The sequence below is a fragment of the Carlito syrichta genome, unplaced genomic scaffold, assembly GCF_000164805.1.
Source record: "Carlito syrichta isolate Samal-C Ts95f unplaced genomic scaffold, Tarsius_syrichta-2.0.1 Scaffold303218, whole genome shotgun sequence".
Classification (NCBI taxonomy): Eukaryota; Metazoa; Chordata; class Mammalia; order Primates; family Tarsiidae; genus Carlito; species Carlito syrichta.
This window is the reverse complement of record NW_007247314.1, coordinates 79,843-100,809: the sequence shown is the minus strand read 5'-3', so window position 1 is coordinate 100,809 and position 20,967 is coordinate 79,843. Positions and strand designations below refer to the sequence as shown.

The 20,967-nt window shown below is 50.2% G+C and overlaps 1 protein-coding gene across 1 annotated transcript in view; it reads left to right on the top strand.

Moving 5' to 3' along the window:
* The window catches only part of DPYSL2 (dihydropyrimidinase like 2), an 85,588-nt gene that overhangs the window by 47,135 nt on the left and 17,486 nt on the right, over positions 1-20,967 (top strand). The window contains exons 4-8 of the mRNA XM_008058128.1: positions 2,536-2,700; positions 5,688-5,749; positions 6,273-6,353; positions 6,889-6,957; positions 14,745-14,865. Coding sequence (XP_008056319.1) covers positions 2,536-2,700; positions 5,688-5,749; positions 6,273-6,353; positions 6,889-6,957; positions 14,745-14,865 — 498 coding nt within the window. The remainder of the gene's footprint in view (positions 1-2,535; positions 2,701-5,687; positions 5,750-6,272; positions 6,354-6,888; positions 6,958-14,744; positions 14,866-20,967) is intronic.

The window sequence follows — 20,967 nt, the reverse complement described above, 5'->3', positions numbered from 1 at the left end:
TCATTCATGGTCTCATTTATGTTCCTTCTGCTTCATTTTTTATCCTATTTCTGGTTCATCGAACCTTTTTGAATTTTTATATCTTTATAAACTTAAAAATTTTTCGGGGGAAGAAGATGGACTATAATAAATACGTAGAATAGCCCAGGCATGGTGGCTCACACCTATAATCCCATCATTTTGGGAGGCAGAGGTGAGAGGGTCAATTGAGCCCATGATTTGAGACCTGCCTGGGCAACATAGTGAGACCTCGTGTCTGTAAAAAATTAGCCAGGTGTAGTGGCTCTCGCCTGTAGTTCCAGCTACTCGGAAGACAGAGGCAAAAGGATCCCTTGATCTCAGCAGTCCAAGAGTGCAGTGAGCCATGATCTCATCACTGCACTCTTGCTTGGGCAACAGAGAGACCCTGTCCCTTAAATAAAAAAAGGAACGGAATGAATTTCCGATGGGGGACCTGGATATGCCTGGGAGTTGGGTGGGTCAGAGGGGTTGAGGTGGCCATTTGGTCATTGGTGGTGAGGGGTCAGGAACACAGAGTATGTTGGAGAGGTCAGCCAGGACCAGATGTGGCTGGACCAAGGGGAGGCATTTGAATTTTACTCTAAAGACGATGAACAGCTATTTAATCAGGAAATAGCATCTGGTTAAATGTTTAAGAAGATCCTTCTAGCTGCTTTTGAAGGATGATTTGGGGAGATGAAGCCAGGATAGTGGCTAGGGCGATTCTGTCCAAACGGATTGTTACAAAGTGTTTTTTGGTTTTCTGGGGGTGGGGTGGCATGCAATTTAGGAAGAAAAATGAAAGTTATTTTGTCAGGGTTTATATGTTAGCATTTTACTGGTGAAGAGGGCTTACATTTAAAACGTACATCATTTTTGCTTTTATTTGATAATATCATATTACAGATATCAGATGAGTGTGCACCCATTTAATTATATGGACTGATATCTATAAACAAGTGAATTTTGTCAAAGGAAAATTTAGTTTAGATGGCCGTATTTCTGACATATATGAAGCCAAGCCCGGGTGGTCAGAGTTTAGCAGCAGCTGCAAGATTTGATCCCTTTTAGAAATCTGAGCTCACCAGCGGTGCCTGGGCTGGCGTTTTCCTAGATCAGAACTGCTTACCTGGGTGTACAAAACCTAATATTTTATTTGGGAGGAATGATTCATTGCCTTAGGCGTCTAGAGTCCTGGGTTTTATCTTTACTGTTGCACAAACTCGACTTGACCTTGGACAAATCATTTCATTTTGTGTTTTAGCGCTTCTGTGCAGAAGATGAGTAATGCTAGTCCTGGGTAACCTCCCATCGTCATGCTAACTGCATGAGAGCTCTCCAAGACTTAGGAAAGACCACAGCAGGTGCAAAGGCCCTGGAGTGAGAGGAAACAGGTTGTTATAGTAGGAATTGAAAGGTGCCCTTGTAGCTAGAGAGCAGAATGCCAGGGAGAGATGGTCCAGGGTCATGTTGTAGAGATAGGCCAGGACCAGGCTAAGAAGGGTCTTGCAGACCTTGTTGGGGACTTTTTATCTTGGGGACACCAATCGGGGGATGGGGGTTAGGGTTCAGAAACTACCTACGGGGCACAATGTTCTCTATCGGGGGAATGAACCACCTGAGACCCAGTCCTCACCACTACACAATATGTTTATGTAATGAATATGTGTGTGTATCCCTTGAATCTAAAATTTAAAAAAAAAAAAAACAAAAAAACAACTTTACCTGAAGAGCAAGGGAAGCCATTGGAGGATTTACATAAGGGGCTGTCATATGGTTGATTCTCATAATAAATGAGATATGCTGGGTAATATCCCTATTTTAAGCCAGCACAGAAATTTAGGGCAGTGGCAATTAAAGAGTTTACCCAAGGCCCCTTACAGGTAAATGGTAGAGAGCCACAAAACAATCTCAGGTCATCCTGAGTCCAGAGTCCTTTATTCTCCATATCAGCCTGCCTCGGTAATAATAATACAGCAATGGCTACAGTTTAAAAATGCTTTGAACTCTTAAGACGAAAGATTTCTCTTAAATGACAAAGTGGCATTATGCTGCCGAAATGTGAGCAGTAACGAGAGAGCAGGCATGCCCAGGGACTTTTGAAAGGCTGGGTCTGTGTGGCTGGGTTCCAGCACCTTCCAGTTTCTTGCCATCTGGTGGGGGGCGTCCCACCAGCTGCTGTCAACAAAAAGAAAGGTTTGGCTGCTCTGGCCAGCCAATCGACACAGTCCTTGTCCATAAGGACTCATTGTCTGTGGAAGGCACCCAAGACTTTCAGGGATTTTGAGCTGGGAAATCAGATCTGGGCGGTTCATGCGTGGTTTCACCGGAGCCATCGTTCAATGCCAAGTTTCTGCTTTCTCCCTCTTGGGCGGTCATCTGGCTCAAGTGGATCCTCAGAAGCGGGTTGTAGAGATCACCACCTTGATTTCAAACCCGAGAAGCCTTATTCAGGGTTCAGGTGGGAAAAAACACCAGCCGGCCCGTGGCCCTCGAGGCTGTGGGCGATGACACCAGATGTCTGTTTCTTCCTAGTTGACCATGTGGTTCCAGAACCTGGGACGAGCCTGCTGGCCGCCTTTGACCAGTGGCGGGAATGGGCCGACAGCAAGTCTTGCTGCGACTACTCTTTGCACGTGGACATCACTGAGTGGCACAAGGGTATCCAGGAGGAGATGGAGGCTCTGGTGAAGGACCACGGTAGGTCACGCTGACTCAGTTTACCCTCTGCGGTGCTTCCGTTCCAGTTCATAAATGGGCACAGCTCTGGGAAGAAATGCTCTGGGATCAAGGCTTCTAGATCCCTTTCACGCCTCGTGCCCGTGCCTGTCCCTAGCAAGGAGAGAGGGCTTTGGCCGCACCTGGTGTTCATGGGAGGTGGCCCTTCCCAGGGCAGTAACACAAGCTTTCATTGATAAGAGATTATGAGCTCTATGGCCGGGACCTGTTCTTATGTGACAGCTGCTCGCAGCTTATTGGTTTGAGGGAACTGGTCTCTGTAGGCAGGTCGGGAGGTGGAGGCTGCCAAGATAGTGACTTGTCCTCAAGGGATAACAAATGCACGTCCCAGTGAGCATTCAGCAGGCTTTGGAGAGTTCGCCAGAGTCTTGAGTGTTGGGTGGTCTCTTCCCACAGACCTGGAAGAATGAAGGGTAAATTTGAGGACGATGAGATACTTCACACCTGAGACAACCTGGAGGGTCTTTATGGTTCCATAGAATTCTTTGGAGAGCAAAATTCCAAGGATTGGAAGAATTCACAGGGAGGCTGGAGGAATCTTTACCACCTCGTGATGTCTCAGGGACTCTCGTCAACCCGAAACCCCCGCAGTTTGGGTGATAGAGCTAGACCACATCGTCTTCCTGGGTCTGTTTGGGTTTTAACTGGAGCCTAGATTTTGGGGGTCAGTTGTTGACCTCATTGGATCTGAACTTTCAAGGAAACATTTATTGGCTTTAGGGACCGGGAACTTCTAGGCTCAGAAGCACCATGTGCTGTGAATAACATGGCAGGAGGGAAATCTAGTCATGGATAGATAGGGTAGAAAACCCCTAGAATGAACAACTAGAATCTTAGATTTATTTCTTTGTTCTTTCACAGCCTAGCTGTGTGAACTTGGGTACATCACTTAAATTTTATAGGTCGCAATTTTCAAGAAATTTCTCATATCAGTGTATTGGGCTAGGTGTCCTCGAAGATTCTTTCCAGCCCAAAGGTCCTACGTAAAAGAAAATAGGTAACCTTTGACCTTAATCACTTTGGAGAATGCCGAGAGGCCAATGGATTTGACTTTCAATCCTTAGGATGGATCTGCTCCAAACCAGGCAGGAGGATTGCCATAGCAACTGTTGCCTGGCAACGAGAGAAGGGCCAGGATGTCCGGAGGCATTTAACTCTGGCAGCTTCCAGCACCCCCAGGTGGCTTGAATTAAGCTCCAAGGCTAGGAGGTTGTCAGGCCGATTGTTTAAAACGGTGATGGATGTTGGGCAGGGATGTTTGGGCCGGTGCCTCGGGAGGCAAGCACACCAAGACGCCAGGATGAGAGTTGCGACATCTGCTTGTTGAACTAACGGACCTATTTTTATTTAAAAAATCATTTCTCAAAAGTCAGCATGGAAGGCAGTCTGCTTGCCAAAGAAAAGGCATTTATTACAGATCTTCATAGACAGAGACTTCTAATTCACTTTCTTGTTAAAGTCACAGCAGACTTGCTTTGGACAGGCAGCTTTTGAAAATTTTAAAACTTAACTCTGATAAAATAAACATAAAGTTAAATGTACCATCGTAACCGGTTTTTAAGTGTGTGTGCAGTTCGGTGTTTTTCAATGCACTCATAATGTTACAGCCATCACCACCATCCATCCACAGGGTTCTTTTCATCTTGCAAAACTGAAACTCAGTACCCATTACACATTCACTCCCCATTTCTCTTGGCCAGCCCCTGGCAACCCCCATTCTATCTGTCTGTGATTTTGACTCCTCTAGGGAACCTCATACAAGTGCAATCATAGGGTATTTGTCCTTTTGTGACTGGCTTATTTCACTTACCATGATGTCCTGAAGCCTCATCTGTGGTGTAGCCTGTATCAGATTGTCTTTCCTTTTTTGAGGCTGACTACTATTCCATTGTATGGATAGACCACATTTTGCTTAATCCATCCATGAATGGACACTTGGGTTGCTTCCCTTTTGGCTATTGTGAATGATGCTGCCATGTACTTTGGTATATAAATATAGGGAACTTGTAATTTTTGAGAGAGATACATATATATTCAAAATATACTTTGAATTAATATCTATCCAATATTTTCAAAATATTCAATATATAATATCTTAAAAATATTCAAATATATATTCAAAAAATATATATTTTGAATCAGTATCTCACTCTATCACCCAGGCTGGAGTGCAGTGGAATGATCACGGCTCATCGCGGACTCAGCCTCTTGAGTAGCTGGTACTACAAGGGCACACCACCGCACCTGGTAGATTTTTTTGATTTTTTGTTGAGATAGGGTCTCGCTATATTGCCCAGGCTGGTTTTGAACTCCTGGACTCAAGCAGCCCTTCTGCCTCAGCTTCCCAAAGTGATGGGGTTACAAATGTGAGCCACTGTGCCCGTGATACAGTTTTTTTTTGTTGTTGTTGTTTTTTTGAGTTGGAGTCTCACTCTGTCGCCCAGACTGGAGTGCAGTGGCCGCTCCCGGCCACCGCAGCCTCGACCTGCTGGGCTCTGGCGATCCTTCCGCCTCAACCTTCCAAGTAGCCAGAATTACAGGCGTGTGCTCCCACGCCTGGCTAATTTTTTGATTTATTGTAGAGATGAGGTCTCGCTGCCCAGGCGGGTCTCGAACTCATGGGCTCAGGCAATCCACTCACCTCAGCCTCCCAAAGGCGCGGGATTACAGGCTGAGTCACCGAGCCTGGCTTGGTACAGTTTTAAACTTACAGAAAAATTGTAAGACCACTAAAAAGGATTCTCGTGCATCCTGGTCTTGCATTCACTAGTTGTGTGTATTTTACCCCACTTGTTTTATCATTCTCTTTGTGTCTCCATCTGTCTCTCTTCTTCTGTCTCCACACACACACACACATACACAGTATTATCTCTTTCTTGTTTCCTTCCAGATTATTTGGCTTACCTATGAAAAGTCTTGTCTCCCCCTCTGTTTTGTCTGTCCTCTAGGGGTAAATTCCTTCCTCGTGTACATGGCCTTCAAAGATCGCTTCCAGCTAACGGATTCCCAGGTAAGGAAGCCCTGGATGGGCTCATTGACATTTGGTGGGTGCGGGCTGCTGCCACTGCCTGGGGGGACAGTCTCCTGTGGACATACATCCCTTAGCTTCGTGGGAAGTGGCTGGGGTATTAGGTCACTGCTGTAATTTAGTCTCAAGGAAGCGTGTGAACCCAGTGCCCTGGCCCGCAGGACGGGTGCTTCACTGGGCTCCGGATCTGAGTCTCAGAACCACCTACCCTGGCTTGATGGCCTGCGAGGAACACTCAACCTCCTCAGGAAACCTGATACAGAGCCAGGGTGTCAGTCCGGAGCCTCTCACTCTATCCACGTCCTGCTGAGTGGTGCCTCCTCTGATAGTTATGGGGGGAGGCGGGATCTTCATCAGATGTGGCAGAAACATTGCTCTTAGGCATGTCAAAAAACCAGACTTCGTAGAAGCAGCCGAGGTGTCCTGTTCCTCATCCCAGAATTGTTGCTGGCAGGGACAGGAAGATGGAAGTCCCTCTTTCTGATGCCACCCTCCTCTCTCTTAGATATATGAAGTCCTGAGCGTGATCCGAGACATTGGCGCCATAGCCCAAGTCCACGCAGAAAACGGCGACATCATTGCAGAGGTACGGGGCGTTCTTCGACATCATTCCTTCACCCCCTGGAGGGCAAGGGGGGACCTCAAGAAAGGAGGCAACTTCTCTAGCTTAATACCAACTTGGGAAACCAGAGACCTGGTGTCCCTGGCTGGGGCTCTGCTGACGGTCTTACCCATGGTGTCGATGCCAGTAACACGCCTGCCCCTGTGTGTCTGGCAGGGCTGGCGGTCATTCCTCAGAGAGGCCATTTCTTGGTGCTGTAATGCAGCTGCCTCGGGTGGGATACAGGAATGCCGTTGTCACACACAGGCATTTTATTGTGGCCAGGGGCCAGGAGTGTACCAGCCACCAGCATCCCAGGGAACAGCTGAGTGGTTTTGGGAGACTAACCGATCCATGCTGCTCAGGTGGGAGCACTTCATAAGGGCTTGGCATGAGGGCAGAGCAGTCAGCAGGGACATTTTCCCATCTTGCCTGGATAACTGCGTGTCCAGGTCTCTGGCCATCAGAGCTCTGTGAAGTCCAGCTCTCCCTGACAGCCTGACTTTCTTTAACATTCCAGGAACAGCAGAGGATTCTGGATCTGGGCATCACGGGCCCCGAGGGACACGTGCTGAGCCGACCTGAAGAGGTGAACGTCTGCCCAGCGGGATGCGTGAATCGGTGTCTCTGGGATGCTGTACAGAGCCTCAGGGAACCTACTACCTGCCAGTTGAGAAGGGGGCTTCTCTGATGCTCATTGTGGTCTCTCTGAGAAGCCGTGGGTTGTGTGTGTGTGTCTGTCTACACGGCCAAAGTGAAGTCTTCGATTGCATCTGAGGGTAAAACTGTATAGACCATTTCGCTTGAATGAAGACTCTTCTCTTTGTCCCTCATTCTCCAAGCCCTTTCTTGGGTAGACACAATTCTATTTTTTGAGTTGGAGTCTCACTCCGTCGCCCAGTCTGGCATGCCGCGGCATGCTTGAAGCCACCCCAGCATTGACCTACTAGGCTCTGGCGATCCTTCTGCCTCAGCCTTCCAAGTAGCCAGAACTACAGGTGGGCACCACCACACCTGGCTAATTTTTTTTATTTGTTGTGGAGATGAGGTCTCACCACGTTGCCCAGGCTGGTCTTGAACCCACGGGCTCCCAAATCACTGGGATGACAGGCTGAGCCACTGAGCCCAGCTGACACAGTTCTTTATTGGCAACCTGTAGTCTAGATTTTTGTGCTTCATAACTTCTGGTCTCCAAGATCTTAACAGTCACCAAAACACAGTAGGGAGATTCCAAAAGCTCTTCTAAATATCTAAAAAGCAGAGGGGAAATTGTGTTTCCATGATAAGCTTGCACAGGGTGTCACGTGGTATGCAGAGTCTGGCAGATGGAATCTTCTAGAATTGTTGGAGGGAAAGTTCAGAGCAGGGGTCTGTGCTGGCACAGAGGCTGAGAATCGCTGTCCTGGTGCGGTGTGTGTGATAGAAGGGAGGGTGCGCTCGTCTAATAGGATGGGCGGTTTGTTTTTGTAAATTAGAATTTGTGCCCGAGGGATCCTTTTTGGAAGGTGACTCTTTAATGTGGGGCTCGAGGATGGACTGCAGAGACTGACTGAGGAAGAGTCTGGTGGCTCTGAACACAGAGAGTGATGTGGAGTCTCGGGAAACGGCCAGACTTTCTCCTTCATGAGCAGAAGTGACAGGACAGGGACGGGCACAGAGAAGGGGAGCCCAGATCATCAGGGGCCGGGATGGCGGCTTCCAACGAGTAACTTCTTCCAGAAGCCCAAAGAGGGACATGCTTGGGAGAGCACGAGGGGACCATGGCCACCAGTCCACGGAGACTGAGCCCTGGGACATCCCTTCTGAGTCCAGGGCTGTCCGTGGGCACCAGGGTGGAAGGCGAGTTGCTCCCCGGCTGAGAGCATGGATTCAGGCGGGTTTGAGGTCGAAGGTGCTGTCTGGGGGCTGCTGGGCGCGGAAGGGGGCCGTCGGTGTCCACAGCTGCTTCCATCAGGTGTTAGGGGCCGGGATGAGTCTGGGAAAGGAGGAGGAAAAGGGGAGGGGGACGCCGCTCTGTGTTGGGTACACGTGGAGGGTTACACTTTGTTCTGCCCTTCTCACTGTGTGCACACGAACATACACACACAACACAGGCACAGAAACAGATGCACAGACATACCCAGACACAGTCACACACAGACGTGCACAGTCACAGGTACAGGCACACACAGACAAGGCACACAACAGACACAAACACACAGACATAGACATGTGCACACACAGGCATTCACAGACACATTCACACAGACTTACAGTGCACAATACACAGACACACACAGGCACAGACATATACAGACATGTTCATGCACAGACATGAGCATACATAGACACATAGATACAGAGATATACATGGATATACACAACCACACAGACATACACAGGCATGTAGATACACAGACAGACATACACAGGCATGAACACAGACACACCAAACACCCATGCAGGTACAGACACACATACACACCCCTCACTGTACCTTCAGTGCCATCTGAGGCCCTGAGGACATTTCTTCTCCCAGATGACAGGACTGAGCCCCAACGTTCAAGTTTGTGTGGCCCTGGCCCAAGAGGCAGGTCCTTTGCTGACATCCAGCACCCCGTGCATGTCAAAGCTGAAAGGATGGACAGGAGCCAGCCTGAGGGTATGGGAGGTTACCAGGCCCCGTGCTATGGCTATGCACACGTGTGTACACACTCAACATTCACACACACACATGCCCACAGATATGAACATGCAACACATATGTACACACATTTTTCACATGCATGTCATGCGCACGCGCGCGCACACGCACGTACACACCTCTGTAGGCACTGTCACTTTCACAGACACCCCCAGGATTCCTTTCTGTGGCTTTGTTTTTCTTCCAGGCCGGGTTCTGTGACCAGACTCTCCAGGATCTACATGTCAGGGTGTTTCAACCCACATGTGGCCTGGACCGTGATCACCCTCAGCCCCGGCCTCCTTGGGGTTGGCCCTGCATTCAGCCCTGGAAGGGTTTTGGGGTCAGTCTTAGGAGAAGCCGAAGGGTGACACAGTCTCCTGAGAGCCCTGGCCGAAGCTGCCTTCCCTCAGTGCCCACGTGTGCCGGGGCTGTGTGCGTGGCTGCCGCCTCTACATTGTAACTGTCTGTGCAGGGGACACGGGAGAGCTTTCTTCATACACTTGCAGGGGGGCCACCGTTGGCATTCTGTTCCCCACACGTGGTGCTGCGGTGAGACCCTTGGTTATCTCTGTCTGTCAGGTGAGGACATTGCTGGCGTGAAGTGAGGTGACTGTACATTTACCAAGGCAAAGAGCTAGAAATGCAGTGACCTGCTCTCTCCCCACACCCCGTGTACACACACACACACACACACAAACACACAAAGCCTATGCTCAGCTCACAGCCAGTGGGCCCTTGCACCAGATGACACCGGCAGGAACTTGGCTTTCTACAAAGTTTAAAATTAGCCGAGTGTGGTGGCACGTGCAAGTAATACCAGCTACTTGGGAGGCTGAGGCAGAAGGATCACCTGAGCTTAGGAGGCCAAGGCTTTGGTGAGCCATGATCATGCCACTGCACTTCAGCCTGGGCGATAGAGCAAGATCTCACTCAAACCCAAAATATATTAGAAAGTTTACTTTTGGCTTCATCCGGTTTGTTGACTGGGGAACAACCTCCCTCCCCGTTTTAATTGTTCAGGGAGGTGAGAACATGGTGCCCTCTGAGAAAGGAGATGCCACTTATCCTGGCCGCACGGGGCTGCTTCTGAGACCCACGGTCCTGTCCAGGTTACACATCCTTCCAAGGTCTTGCCTCCTCCTTTCCCTGTTGTCTGCAGAGCAGAACCCAGGCAGACAGCAAGCCGCCCTGGGTATGCTGAACAGGAAGAAACTTTCAGAGAGGAGTTGCTCTGGTTGCTGTTTTGACCAGAAAAATTAGAGCTGCTTTTGCACGGTTTGGCCCGGGAGAATTCTCTTCTAACAGTTGTTGCTCTGAGAATTTCAGAGTTCCCAGTGACTAATTATGGAGCCTCTTTTGGGAGCTGGTGGGTCTGGGGACACACCAGTCCTGGAATCTGTTTTTCACTGGGTGTGGCGGCACCTCCATGGTGCTTGCCTGAGTAGTTTCACTCTTGTGACAGACCATGAGGCGGGAAGATGCTGGGGCTCTTGGAGGCTTGCATGATGACAGGGCAGAATTAGAATTCATCAAGCCCCTCGATACCCACTAGAGCCTTCTCTCTCAGCTACAGGTGACAATTTTTCACTTTGTAAAGAGGTATCTGCTGTGTGTTAGACCCTGTGTGGGCAAAACAAAGTACAATTTGGGCCAGGTGCAGTGGCTCACGCCTGCAATCCCAGCACTGTGTGAGGCCAAGGTGGGAGGATTGCCTGAGCCCAGGAGTTCAAGACCAGTCTGGGCAACATAGCAAGACCTCACCTCTACAAAAAAATCAAAAAATTAGCTGGGCATGGTGGTGCATGCCTGTAGTTCCAGCTACTCGGAGGCTGAGGAGGGAGGATCACCTGAACCCAGAAGATTGAGGCTGCGGTGAGCTGTGATTGTGCCACTGCCTTCCAGCCTGGGCAACAGAGGGAGACCACGACTCAAAAGAAAAAAAAAAGAGAATATGGTATGAAACATTCTGAGCTTTTCTATCCACTTAGGGAGATGTTGCCAAGGTATTTGAAACAGTAGTCAAGAACGTACCGAAATTTAGCTTTTCTACAGTTTGGTGACCTGTCCGTCACAAGTGTCCTGATGGCTCACTCTATTTGACTCTTCCGAAACCTGCCACTCTATATGCTTTTCTACTCAACTTATCGTGTGAGACCACTTGGAATTTTTTTTTCCCCCTAGCTGAGAAGCTTGGAAAGAAAAATGTAGAGAATGTGGAAATCTAGAGCTCACCTGTCCGTGGCTGGGAGGAGTGTTGACGGAGCCGGTGTGCTGATCCAGGCAGCCAGGTCCTGAGCAGAGAGGGAGGGAGAAAGGGATCCTTTTTATTGGTTTAATTTTTTTTTTTGGAAAGATAGGGTCTCGCTATGTTGCCCAGGCTGATCTTGAACTCCTGGTCTTAAGTGATCCTCCTGCCTCAGCCGCCTCAAGTGCTGGGATTACAGGCATGAGCTCCCGTGCCTGGCCAGGGGTCCCTTTGGAAGGACAATCTGGACCAGGCTGGGGAAGAAGCAGGTGCAGAGGATAGAATATAATGAGGATTCTGAGCCGGACCAGCTACGAGACTCTGGTATCTGAGAAGAGAGTTGGGGTGCAGATGAGAGCAAGGAAGGATCCTTCACGGGGATGGGGACTTGGCAGCAGGTTTTACAGGATTACAGGGGCACTGACTGCTGTGTGTCTCCAGATGGGTCATTTCCCTCTCTGGGTCTTGGATTGCCTCATCTTTGAAATCAGAAGGTGGGACTAGGTGACCTTCCAGATCTTTAAGAGCTCTACAATGAGTGAGGAGATTTTATTTTTAAACTATCTTGCTATTTTCATAGTATTTTCAAGCTATACCTTTTTTGGTGGTGGGAGGTCAGGGTCTCACTCTGTTGTCCAGACTGGAGTGCAGTGTCACAATCGTGGTTCACCACAGCCTTGACCTCCTGGGCTCAGATAATCCTTCTGCCTCAGTCTCCTGAGTAGCTGGAACTACAGGCATGCCACCACTCCTGGCTAATATTTTGACTTTTTTGTAGAGACAGGGTCTGGCTATGTTGCCCAGTCTGGACAAGCGATACTATTTACAGAGTTTGGTATTGTGTAAAACAGTTTATGTTTTGTTTCAGAGACATATACACATAAACACAGGAGGGCAAAATGTTCTGTGCAATGGGAAGAAATGGGTTTAAATGACATCCTCTTTAACAAGCTAGCCAACGGCAGGCCTCTTGCTGGGTTGGGGCAAGGATAAGGTTCAGACTCACCTCATAGCAGATGGACAAGTCCAGACAGATCTCTGGTACTACCTGAATTCTGACCAAAGCCGGCCATTTTGTTAAGGAGACAGGGTCTCACTCTGTTGCCTAGGCTGGAGTATAGTGACATAGTGGCACAGTCATAGCTCACTGTAGTTTCAAACTCTTGGGCTCAAGCAGTCCTCCCACCTCAGCCTCCTGAGTAACTGCGACTACAGGCGTGCACCTCCATATCTGGCTAATTTTTAAAATGTTTACTGTTTTATTTAGAGAAGTGCATCTTGCTATGTTGTCCAGGCCAGTCTTAAACTCGTGGTCTCCAGCGTTCCCCCCACCTCTGCCTTCCAAGTAGCTGGAACTACAGGTGCATGCCACCACGTCCAGCTAGCCAGACCTAAAACTGGCATTTCACTCATTTTACCCCCCAATTGGTCCGAGTACTCGTTTTGGTTTGCCCAGGGAAGTCCTGCTCTGTATCTGTCGCTCTTAGGGTTACCAATAGCGCCTCTTTCCCCTTCCAGAAGTGTCTGTGTTGGGACAATAAATTGGGTAGTCGCCTGCATCTCTGGGAAGCGCCGAGGAATCTCGTGAAGTCCTTCAGACACTCACACTGACCTGGGACATCCCTGCCCCGTGCTCCTGGGACCAGAGGCACTGACTGCTGTCATAGCCTGCCGAGGAGAGGGAGGGCCTGACTTTCAGCTATTCCAGGAATTAAAAACACTTGGATGTCTAATGAGCTTTCTCAAGAGCCCTTGGCGTGGCCTGTGAATTTCTAAGACATCTCTCTTCACAGTTGATGCCCGAAAGGCCAAACGTGCATGAAGCTGTCTCGGCTTTGCTAAATTAGATTAGCAGTTAACATCATTATGGAACTTAATCTCCTGGCCGAGCTCTGGTGGGGACGAGGTAGGTAGCTAAGTTCGTTCAGCCAGGGGCTCAGTTATTTCTTGCAAAAAGTAGCGCTCTGTGGGGCAGCCTCGCTTGAAATACCATTGATACAAATGTGAAGTCATTTATTTGCCTAGCAAACATTTCTGAGCACCTGCTGTGTGCCAGGCGCGGCATTGGGAATGCTTGGGGCCTGGGCGTGGAGGGCACAAACTCTCCCCTCCGAGAATTCAAGTTGTCGCGTTTTGCCAGGATGTGGGGAGGGAGGCAGTGGCCTTTTGAGCTCCCCGCTTCCAGTTTCACTTGCTCCTTTGCGTGCCTGTTGCTGATTTCACTGTAAGATAGAACTTGAGCCAGGGAGTCTTGCCTGATCGGGTATTCAGTAGTCATGACATGGGATCTTTGAAATATCGTTCATCGAGGCGTCAGCATTGCAGAGCCAGGTTATTTATCTGAGCAGCCCTCCCATCTTCCACCCATGGGTTGTACCAGGCTGTGGCTGGCAGGCCGGCCAAGTTCATGCTTCATACACAGGGAGCCATTGGTGTAGACAGATGCTGTGCCTCTGTGCCTAGAGCCCTGTGAGGCCACGTTGTTTTGTGGGTGATGCTGGCTTCGTTCGCGAGCATCTGATGGAAGCCTGGCACAAAACCACATCACTGAATATCTGAACTCGAGACCATAGAACAGAATTGAATACACTGAACTCAGAGCAGTCTGTGTGTCTGTGCTTGGTGGATCGCAGATGTTAGCGAGCGTAAAAGTCACCCCATGGCTTGGTCCCACCCCCAGGGCTTAATGGTCCTGTGTGTCTGGAACAGAACCCAGGCATCTGCATCTCTTGAGACTGAGCAGATGCTGATATTATGGGCTTGCTGGCTACACCTGGAGAAAGGTCAGGGAGGAGCAACTCCATCCTTTCAACCAAACCCCGGGCAAGTCACATCCCCCTGCCGTGTCCCTTGAGGGCACTGTCTTTCTCAGCCTCTTTCTCTCCTGCTCTTTCTCTGTGTGTCTTTTTCTTTTTTGAGTCAGGCTCTCATTCTGTTGCCCAGGCAGGATTGCAGTGCCACGCTCATGGCTCATCACAGTCTCAGCTTCCTGGACTCAGGCGATCCTTCTGCCTCCCCCTCTGGAGTAGCCGGGACTATGGGTGTGTGCCACCACGCCTGGCTCGTTTTTTGTAGAGATGAGGTCTCACTATCCCAGGCTGGTCTGGAACTCCTGGGCTCAAGCAGTCCTCCCACCTTAGCTTCCCAAAGTGCTGGGATTACAGGTGTGAGCCACCATGCCCGGCCTTCTTTTATTCCCCGTCAGTAAGAGAACAGTGAGGGAGCAACGTGACCCCTATGGCTCAGTTTCTGTGTCTCTGTGGGATCAGAAAAAGCTGTGGGATGTTTTTCACTGGTGGCTGAGTTGGTGCAAGCCCTATGTCCCCATAGAAGATGGTCTCTAGAGCCCTGGGGACTCTGCAGCCTCTCGTTCGCATTCATCTCAGCCTCTCTCGGGGTGGAAGACACAGCAGAGGCTTGCGGGCTGGGCTGGACTGCGTGCTCACGCTCTTCCACTCTTCTGCAGGTCGAGGCTGAAGCTGTGAATCGCTCTATCACCATCGCCAACCAGACCAACTGCCCACTGTACGTCACCAAGGTGATGAGCAAGAGCTCGGCCGAGGTCATTGCCCAGGCCCGGAAGAAGGGTGAGCGCTGCGGCTTGGCCGTCCGGTGGCGGGCGGGCAGGTTTGGGGGGAAGGGGGCCCCCTCACTGGGGAGGGCGCCTCCTTTTCCAGACCCTCATGCCAAGTGGGCCACGCTCACCACGTTCCGACATTAACCTAATTACAGGCCAGCGGGGCAGGGAGCTCCAGTTTCCTCCCTTTGTTCCACTGCCTTGGCCTTGCAAGTGTCTATTTAAAGCCGGGCGCTCGGCAGAGACGGGGTGGGCGGGCACACCCACCTCCCCAGCCCCCGTAGAAAAAAGTTGGATTTGATTGGATGCCGTCGAAATAAACTAGGCGCATCCACGGATGAGTTCAGTTTCCACCTGCCACAGAATCCTTCCGGGGAACGTGAAGTCGCAAAACGCGCCTCCCCTCCGAGACTGGTACCAGTTTCGGTGGGGGCGGGTAAGACAGCCTCGTAGGGTGCCCGGATGCCCCAGACACGATCCCTTCCAGGTTTTTTGGTGCCTGATACACCGTCTCAGTGCATTCTGGGCTGAGGCTGGTTCTCTGTTAGGAGTCGGGGGGTCTGTTGAGAAGGTTCTTGGAAACTGATTGACCAAGTGCAGCTTCCAGCACTTCTCTGGGGGATGTCCCATGACACGCCTCTCAAAGTGCCACTGTTACCTGCTGCTGACCCCACGGATTTGGACACTCACACCCCATGTTTTATGCCTAGAGTTAGCTCCTTGTACAGAATGCCCGACGTTGTACGTAGTTGACTTTGATGGTAGATCATAGGCTGATCTGAAATGAACATTGTAAAAGGCTCCTCCCTTTTTTCTCCTGTTCCTTCTCCCTTTTACGTCACCAAGGTGATGGGCAAGAGCTTGTCTCCCCTTTGCCTTCCCATTTCTGTGTCTCCATTTCTCTTGCGTTCTCCTCTGATTTCTGCTGTGTTTTCTGACTCTTGACTCTGTCTCTCGCCATCTCTCTTTTTTTTGCCTTTTTTCTGAGTCAGAGTCTGATCCTGTCACCCAGGCTGGAGTGCAGTGGCACCATCAACGGCTTACCCCAACCCTGACATCCTGGGCTCAGGCGATCCTTCTGCCTCAGCCTCCAGAGTAGCTGGGACCACATGTGCATGCCACCACGCTCAGCTAATTTTTTAAATGTTTTGCAGAGATGAGGTCTGGCTGTGTGGCCCAGGCTGGTCTGGAACTCCTGGGTCCAAGCAGTCCTCCCTCCTTGGCTTCTCAAAGTGCTGGGATCACAGGTGTGAGCCACTGCACCCGGCCTCTCAGTTTCTCTCTCATTCTCTATTTTTCTCGGCCCCCATCAGTAAGGGAGCAGTTTGATATCTGTGACTCAGTTTCCACATCTCTGAGAGATGCCCACATGGAACATGGAGAACCGTGAGATTTTTGTTCACTGGTGGGTGACTTGGTACAAGCCCTAGAACAGATTGCTCAGTGACCCCTGAGTCATCTGTCCCGAGAGATGATGGTTTCCAGATGGACCCAGCAACTCCTGGCTCTGTTCTTTGGCGCTCTCCCGGGGCCTCTGTCCTTCAGCTTCCTAGCAAATGGTTGCTGCTGTCCTGTTTCCTTGGAAACCTGCCCTCTCCTGGCATCCTGAGGGAACTGCCTTTCTGAAATAAGAAAGCCGTCACCTAAGATGAGGTCACCTGCTCAGAGCCAGCTTTGAGTTGTGTTTTGGGAGCCAGCGTGGATCATGACTGCGTCGGTGGCCTGTGTCACCCAGGCCCGCCTTGGCAAGGTGATGGGGCACGCGTGGAACTCACCTGGGGATGGAAGGCCTGTCACGGCACTGCTACTTCTTGTAACGTGGCTGTAATGGGCGCTGTGTCTGAGAAGGGGTAAGAAGCTTATTTTATGTATTTCACCGACCGTGCTGTACCCACATGATGGTAATAAACTCCTCAGGCTAACATTTCAACATAACTTTGGATGGAGGCCATGTCCAAGGTTTGCCCCGTATTTAAACACTTACCTGTCCGAGGGAGAGACTGGAGGGGTCCTGTCTCTCCCCAGGTGGAGCAGCCCTGCCACGGGCCTCTTCCTCGCCGTACCTCGGCGTTCTTATCTGGAGTTCTGAAGCTGGAGTGTAGTTGTTGTGGTGTCCAGTGGCCCTCTATTGTCTTTTATAACTTTGACCCCGTGCGCGTGTTACAGGGTGTCAGGAGGGGAATTCAGTCTGCTCCCTTCCAGAACCTTCCAGAACCTGCGAGTCCAGTTGTGCCCCTGCTGTGGTTCTCAGGGTGGCATTTGCATTCAGACTGTCACCTTTTAGTCCTCGAGGGCCTTGGCTTTGGACAAACCTGAGCTGCTGGAAAGGAATTTCCAGCGCCTTCAGGTGCTGGTGCGTAGGAATGAGATGTGGCGACCTTCACAGGCTCTGAAGGCTCTTTCCTGTCTTGCTGCAACTTCATAACAACTTTGGGAGGCGGCCCGGGCAGGAATTTTTATGTTTTGTTTTACTTTGCAGCTGAATAAACTGAATCTGAGCTGGTGAATGGTGGAGTTGGGGCTTCAGGCTGTGAATATCCATATTTATGTATGACTGGCTTCCCTTCATGCTGTGAGATTATTTTAATATGGTAATGCTTTGACCTGTGTCTGCTGGGGCTTAGTTCCTCCACAAACCTAGTAGGAACTGGGGCCCGACATCCAACAGAGGCCTGGGTAATATGGAAGCAAGGATTCCCCAAAACCGAGAGGGAGAACTAGGTATAGAATGTTCGCTATTAAATGGCGTATTAAATGTTCGCTCCCTGGGGTCAGTATCCTCCACTGTGCACCCGCCACGTGATGCTGGGCTGCTTCCTTATCATCCCTGTCTCTCCTCTTCCCGCCTGCAAGGGGAGGGTAGTGACAGTGGCTCATCTCAGGGGGATGGCGGTGTGTCAATATGATGATACGGGTGAAGACTAGACAATCACCGTCACCAGTTACCATCGTGGTTGAAGGAGGAAGGGCGGGTTTAACCTTGAACTTGTTAGAGAAGCACAAAGACACCTGTCGACCTAGGAAAAGGGTTTTCTGCTCAGGATTGTTTTTCTACATCAGGTGCGTTCTCCCGGCTCCCGGGGACAAGTGTCAACTTTCTGCTGCTCCATTTCAGCTTCTGTGAAGGAAGAGATCCTTCATTCATTCAGTGAACTTCAACGGTGTGATACTTCGGTTCTGTGTCGCAGGAACGAGAAATGGTCCTGGCCCCAGTTAGCCCCTTCGCTTGCAGGCGAGGGACACGTGAGCAGAAAGTCACATGGGGGCAGTGGTCAGGGCTTCAGAAGAGGGACCAGCCAGGGAGGAGTGGAGCCCAGAAGGGAGCCTCAGAGGGATCTGGTGGCAGACGGGGACTTAAACTTTGTTCTGCAAGAGTGAGCTGTCGAAAAGTCACAGTCATCCCAATGGCAGGTATAGTAATAACTCCTTCTTGCAGTGATCCCCATGGGCCTCCCCACCCAGAGACCTGCTGGTCTGAAATCTGAGACAGGAGAAATTTCGGTAAGTGAGATGGTAACACAGAAACGAGAACTTTTCCCTGCCCGCTTGACCTGGCGTGAGCGTATCCTGCCTTCCTCGAGAGACAGGCTGCCTCTGTCGTTCCACGCCCTTCACCAGGATGGCATGTCACCAACCCCAGTCGATAGAGGAGGCAAGGAAAACAGAGCCAGACCAGGAGATTTTGGGCAGTTTTTTTTTGAGTTGGAGTCTCACTCTGTCGCCCAGACTGGAGTGCAGTGGCCGCTCCCGGCCACTGCAGCCTCGACCTGCTGGGCTCCGGTGATCCTTCCGCCTCAGCCTTCCGAGTAGCCAGAATTACAGGCAGGCGCTACCACTCCTGGCTGATTTTTTGATTTATTGTAGAGATGAGGTCTCGCTGCCCAGGCGGGTCTCGAACCCGTGGACTCAGGCAATCTACTCACCTCAGCCTCCCAAAGGCGCGGGATTACAGGCTGAGCCACCGAGCCCGGCTCAGTTTTTAACTCTTGAAAAGAACGTAGTTATGGGTTGATTTCATAGGCTCGGTTCATGGATGAGAAACAGAAATACAGAAATTGAATATCTTGCCCAAGCTTATGCAGCCTATGGGAAATAGAAACCACGTCTCCAGACTCCTGACCAGCTCTCTTTCCACGGAGAGCCATTGTAGGAATGTCTCCCTTGGACTGCATTTTGTTTGCGTGTCGAATCCAGCGTGACTGCTGATGCCTTCCATGTGGCGGTGGTGGTCCGTGGGCAGTGCTTGATGACCTCATCTGCTGGATGGTCTTCTCCAGCCTCCTCCTCACCCACTGCTATAGCCCAGATGCAGAAACAGAACGTTTTGGCTGCTGAGGGGCATTAAACCCTGGGAGCCTGAATTTGAGATGAGACTTCTATGCCCTGCGGGTCAATAGGAGTGACTCAGGCTTTATGAGAAACACATGGTCATGTGATCATGGGGGTCTGTGAGGACCGCCTCGACTTGAGGATGAATCCTTAGTGCTAAGCTGATGTATAACATAGCAGTCTTGGCTGGGCTCGGTGGCTCAGCCTGACATCCCAGCACTTTGGGAGACCAAGGCGAGTGGATTGCCTGAGCCCGTGGGTTCAAGACCAGCCCGAGCAACTTGGCAAGACCTCGTCTCTACAATAAGTCAAAAAATTAGCCAGGCGTGGTAGTGCACACCTCTGGAGTTCCAGCTACTTGGAAGGCTGAGGTGGAAGGATCCCCAGAGCCCAGCGGGTTGACGCTGGGGTGGCCATGAGTGTGCCACTGCACTCCAGCCTGGGCAACAGAGTGAGACTCCAACTCAAAAAGACACATAACAGTCTTGAACTTGGAATTGGGATTGAGTGGCAAATGGTTTGGGTTGCGCGTGTCATAAAATTCACCAAAATTTGAGAAGCAGAACCAATGGAATCGAGAGACAGAGACAGAACGAAAGACAGTAGTTTGTGGTGGGCAGGCTTATGCCAACCTACCCCTAAAGTCCGAGGAAGCTGAGAGGCCAAAGAAAGAGGCTGACAAATCCAATTTCTTAGAAAGAAACATTTAATAGGGACTTACAGATGGAAGCCACATCTGTGTCTCAGGTGATGACAAGACAAGATGGTGGATCCCGGCACCCTTACTCCCCAGACCCAGGGCTTGGATGGCACAGAGCAGGGATGATTCAGAAGAATGTGTTGGACAATTAAAATTCAATAACATCAAGGTCGTTTGACCTCAGGGCAGGATTTATAGTAAGTACCTGGTCTTACACAAGGAACAATAGATAAATGGGAATTCTTAGAGGCCTCCCCAGAGCAGGGGTTGACCAGAAATCACCGTGATGGTTGAGCATTCAAGATGGAGTTGCTTTAGCCTCCACAGATAAAGATTTATTTTAAGGAATTGGCTCACGCAACTTAGGGGTTGACAAGTCTGAAAACTGCAGGGGAGACCGTAGTAGACTAAAGACCCCAGGAAGTGGTGAGGTTGCCACTCAAGTCCAGAGGCCATCTGGAAGCAGAATCCTTTCCCAATCTAAGCCTCACTTTAAGAGCAGACACTGTGAGCTTGGGAATTCAGTTTGCATTGTTCTTCAGCTACTTGCAGGCTGAGATCCTGGGTTTGGTTTTCAGCCATCTCTGCTTGGTATCTGTAAGATAGAAGGGCAGACACAGGAACTTTTGGGTCACGTATGTGGTGCTTGAGCTGGACATCTGAATCCCCACGTTGTTCAACACTATTAGGGTCAACCAGCCAATCTCATTATACACATTAATTTGACAAAAGTGCTCTAAGTACTAAGGTACCTATCAAATACACAGTCGTCTTGAGCCTTGCCTCTTAGAAGTATTTGGTTGAGAGTATCCAGTAGCAATATTTTGTGAAAGCCCGTGGACAGTCAGGGCTTTCTTTACTACCAGAGATAGAATCATGAGTGCCTTTAAATCCAATCAGATTTGAGAACTAGTTCGCAGAGTCTCAGAAGCAATTCAGAACTCATCCTTAAGAGTTTGTTCTTCTAGAACGATTCCTGGTACCAAAACCTGACAGCGCAGGCCCCAGGCTGTTGGGGTCTGGCATGGGTTCTCTGAAAGGAGAGAGTGGTGTGTGCATTCGTGAGAGAGAGAGAGAGAGAGA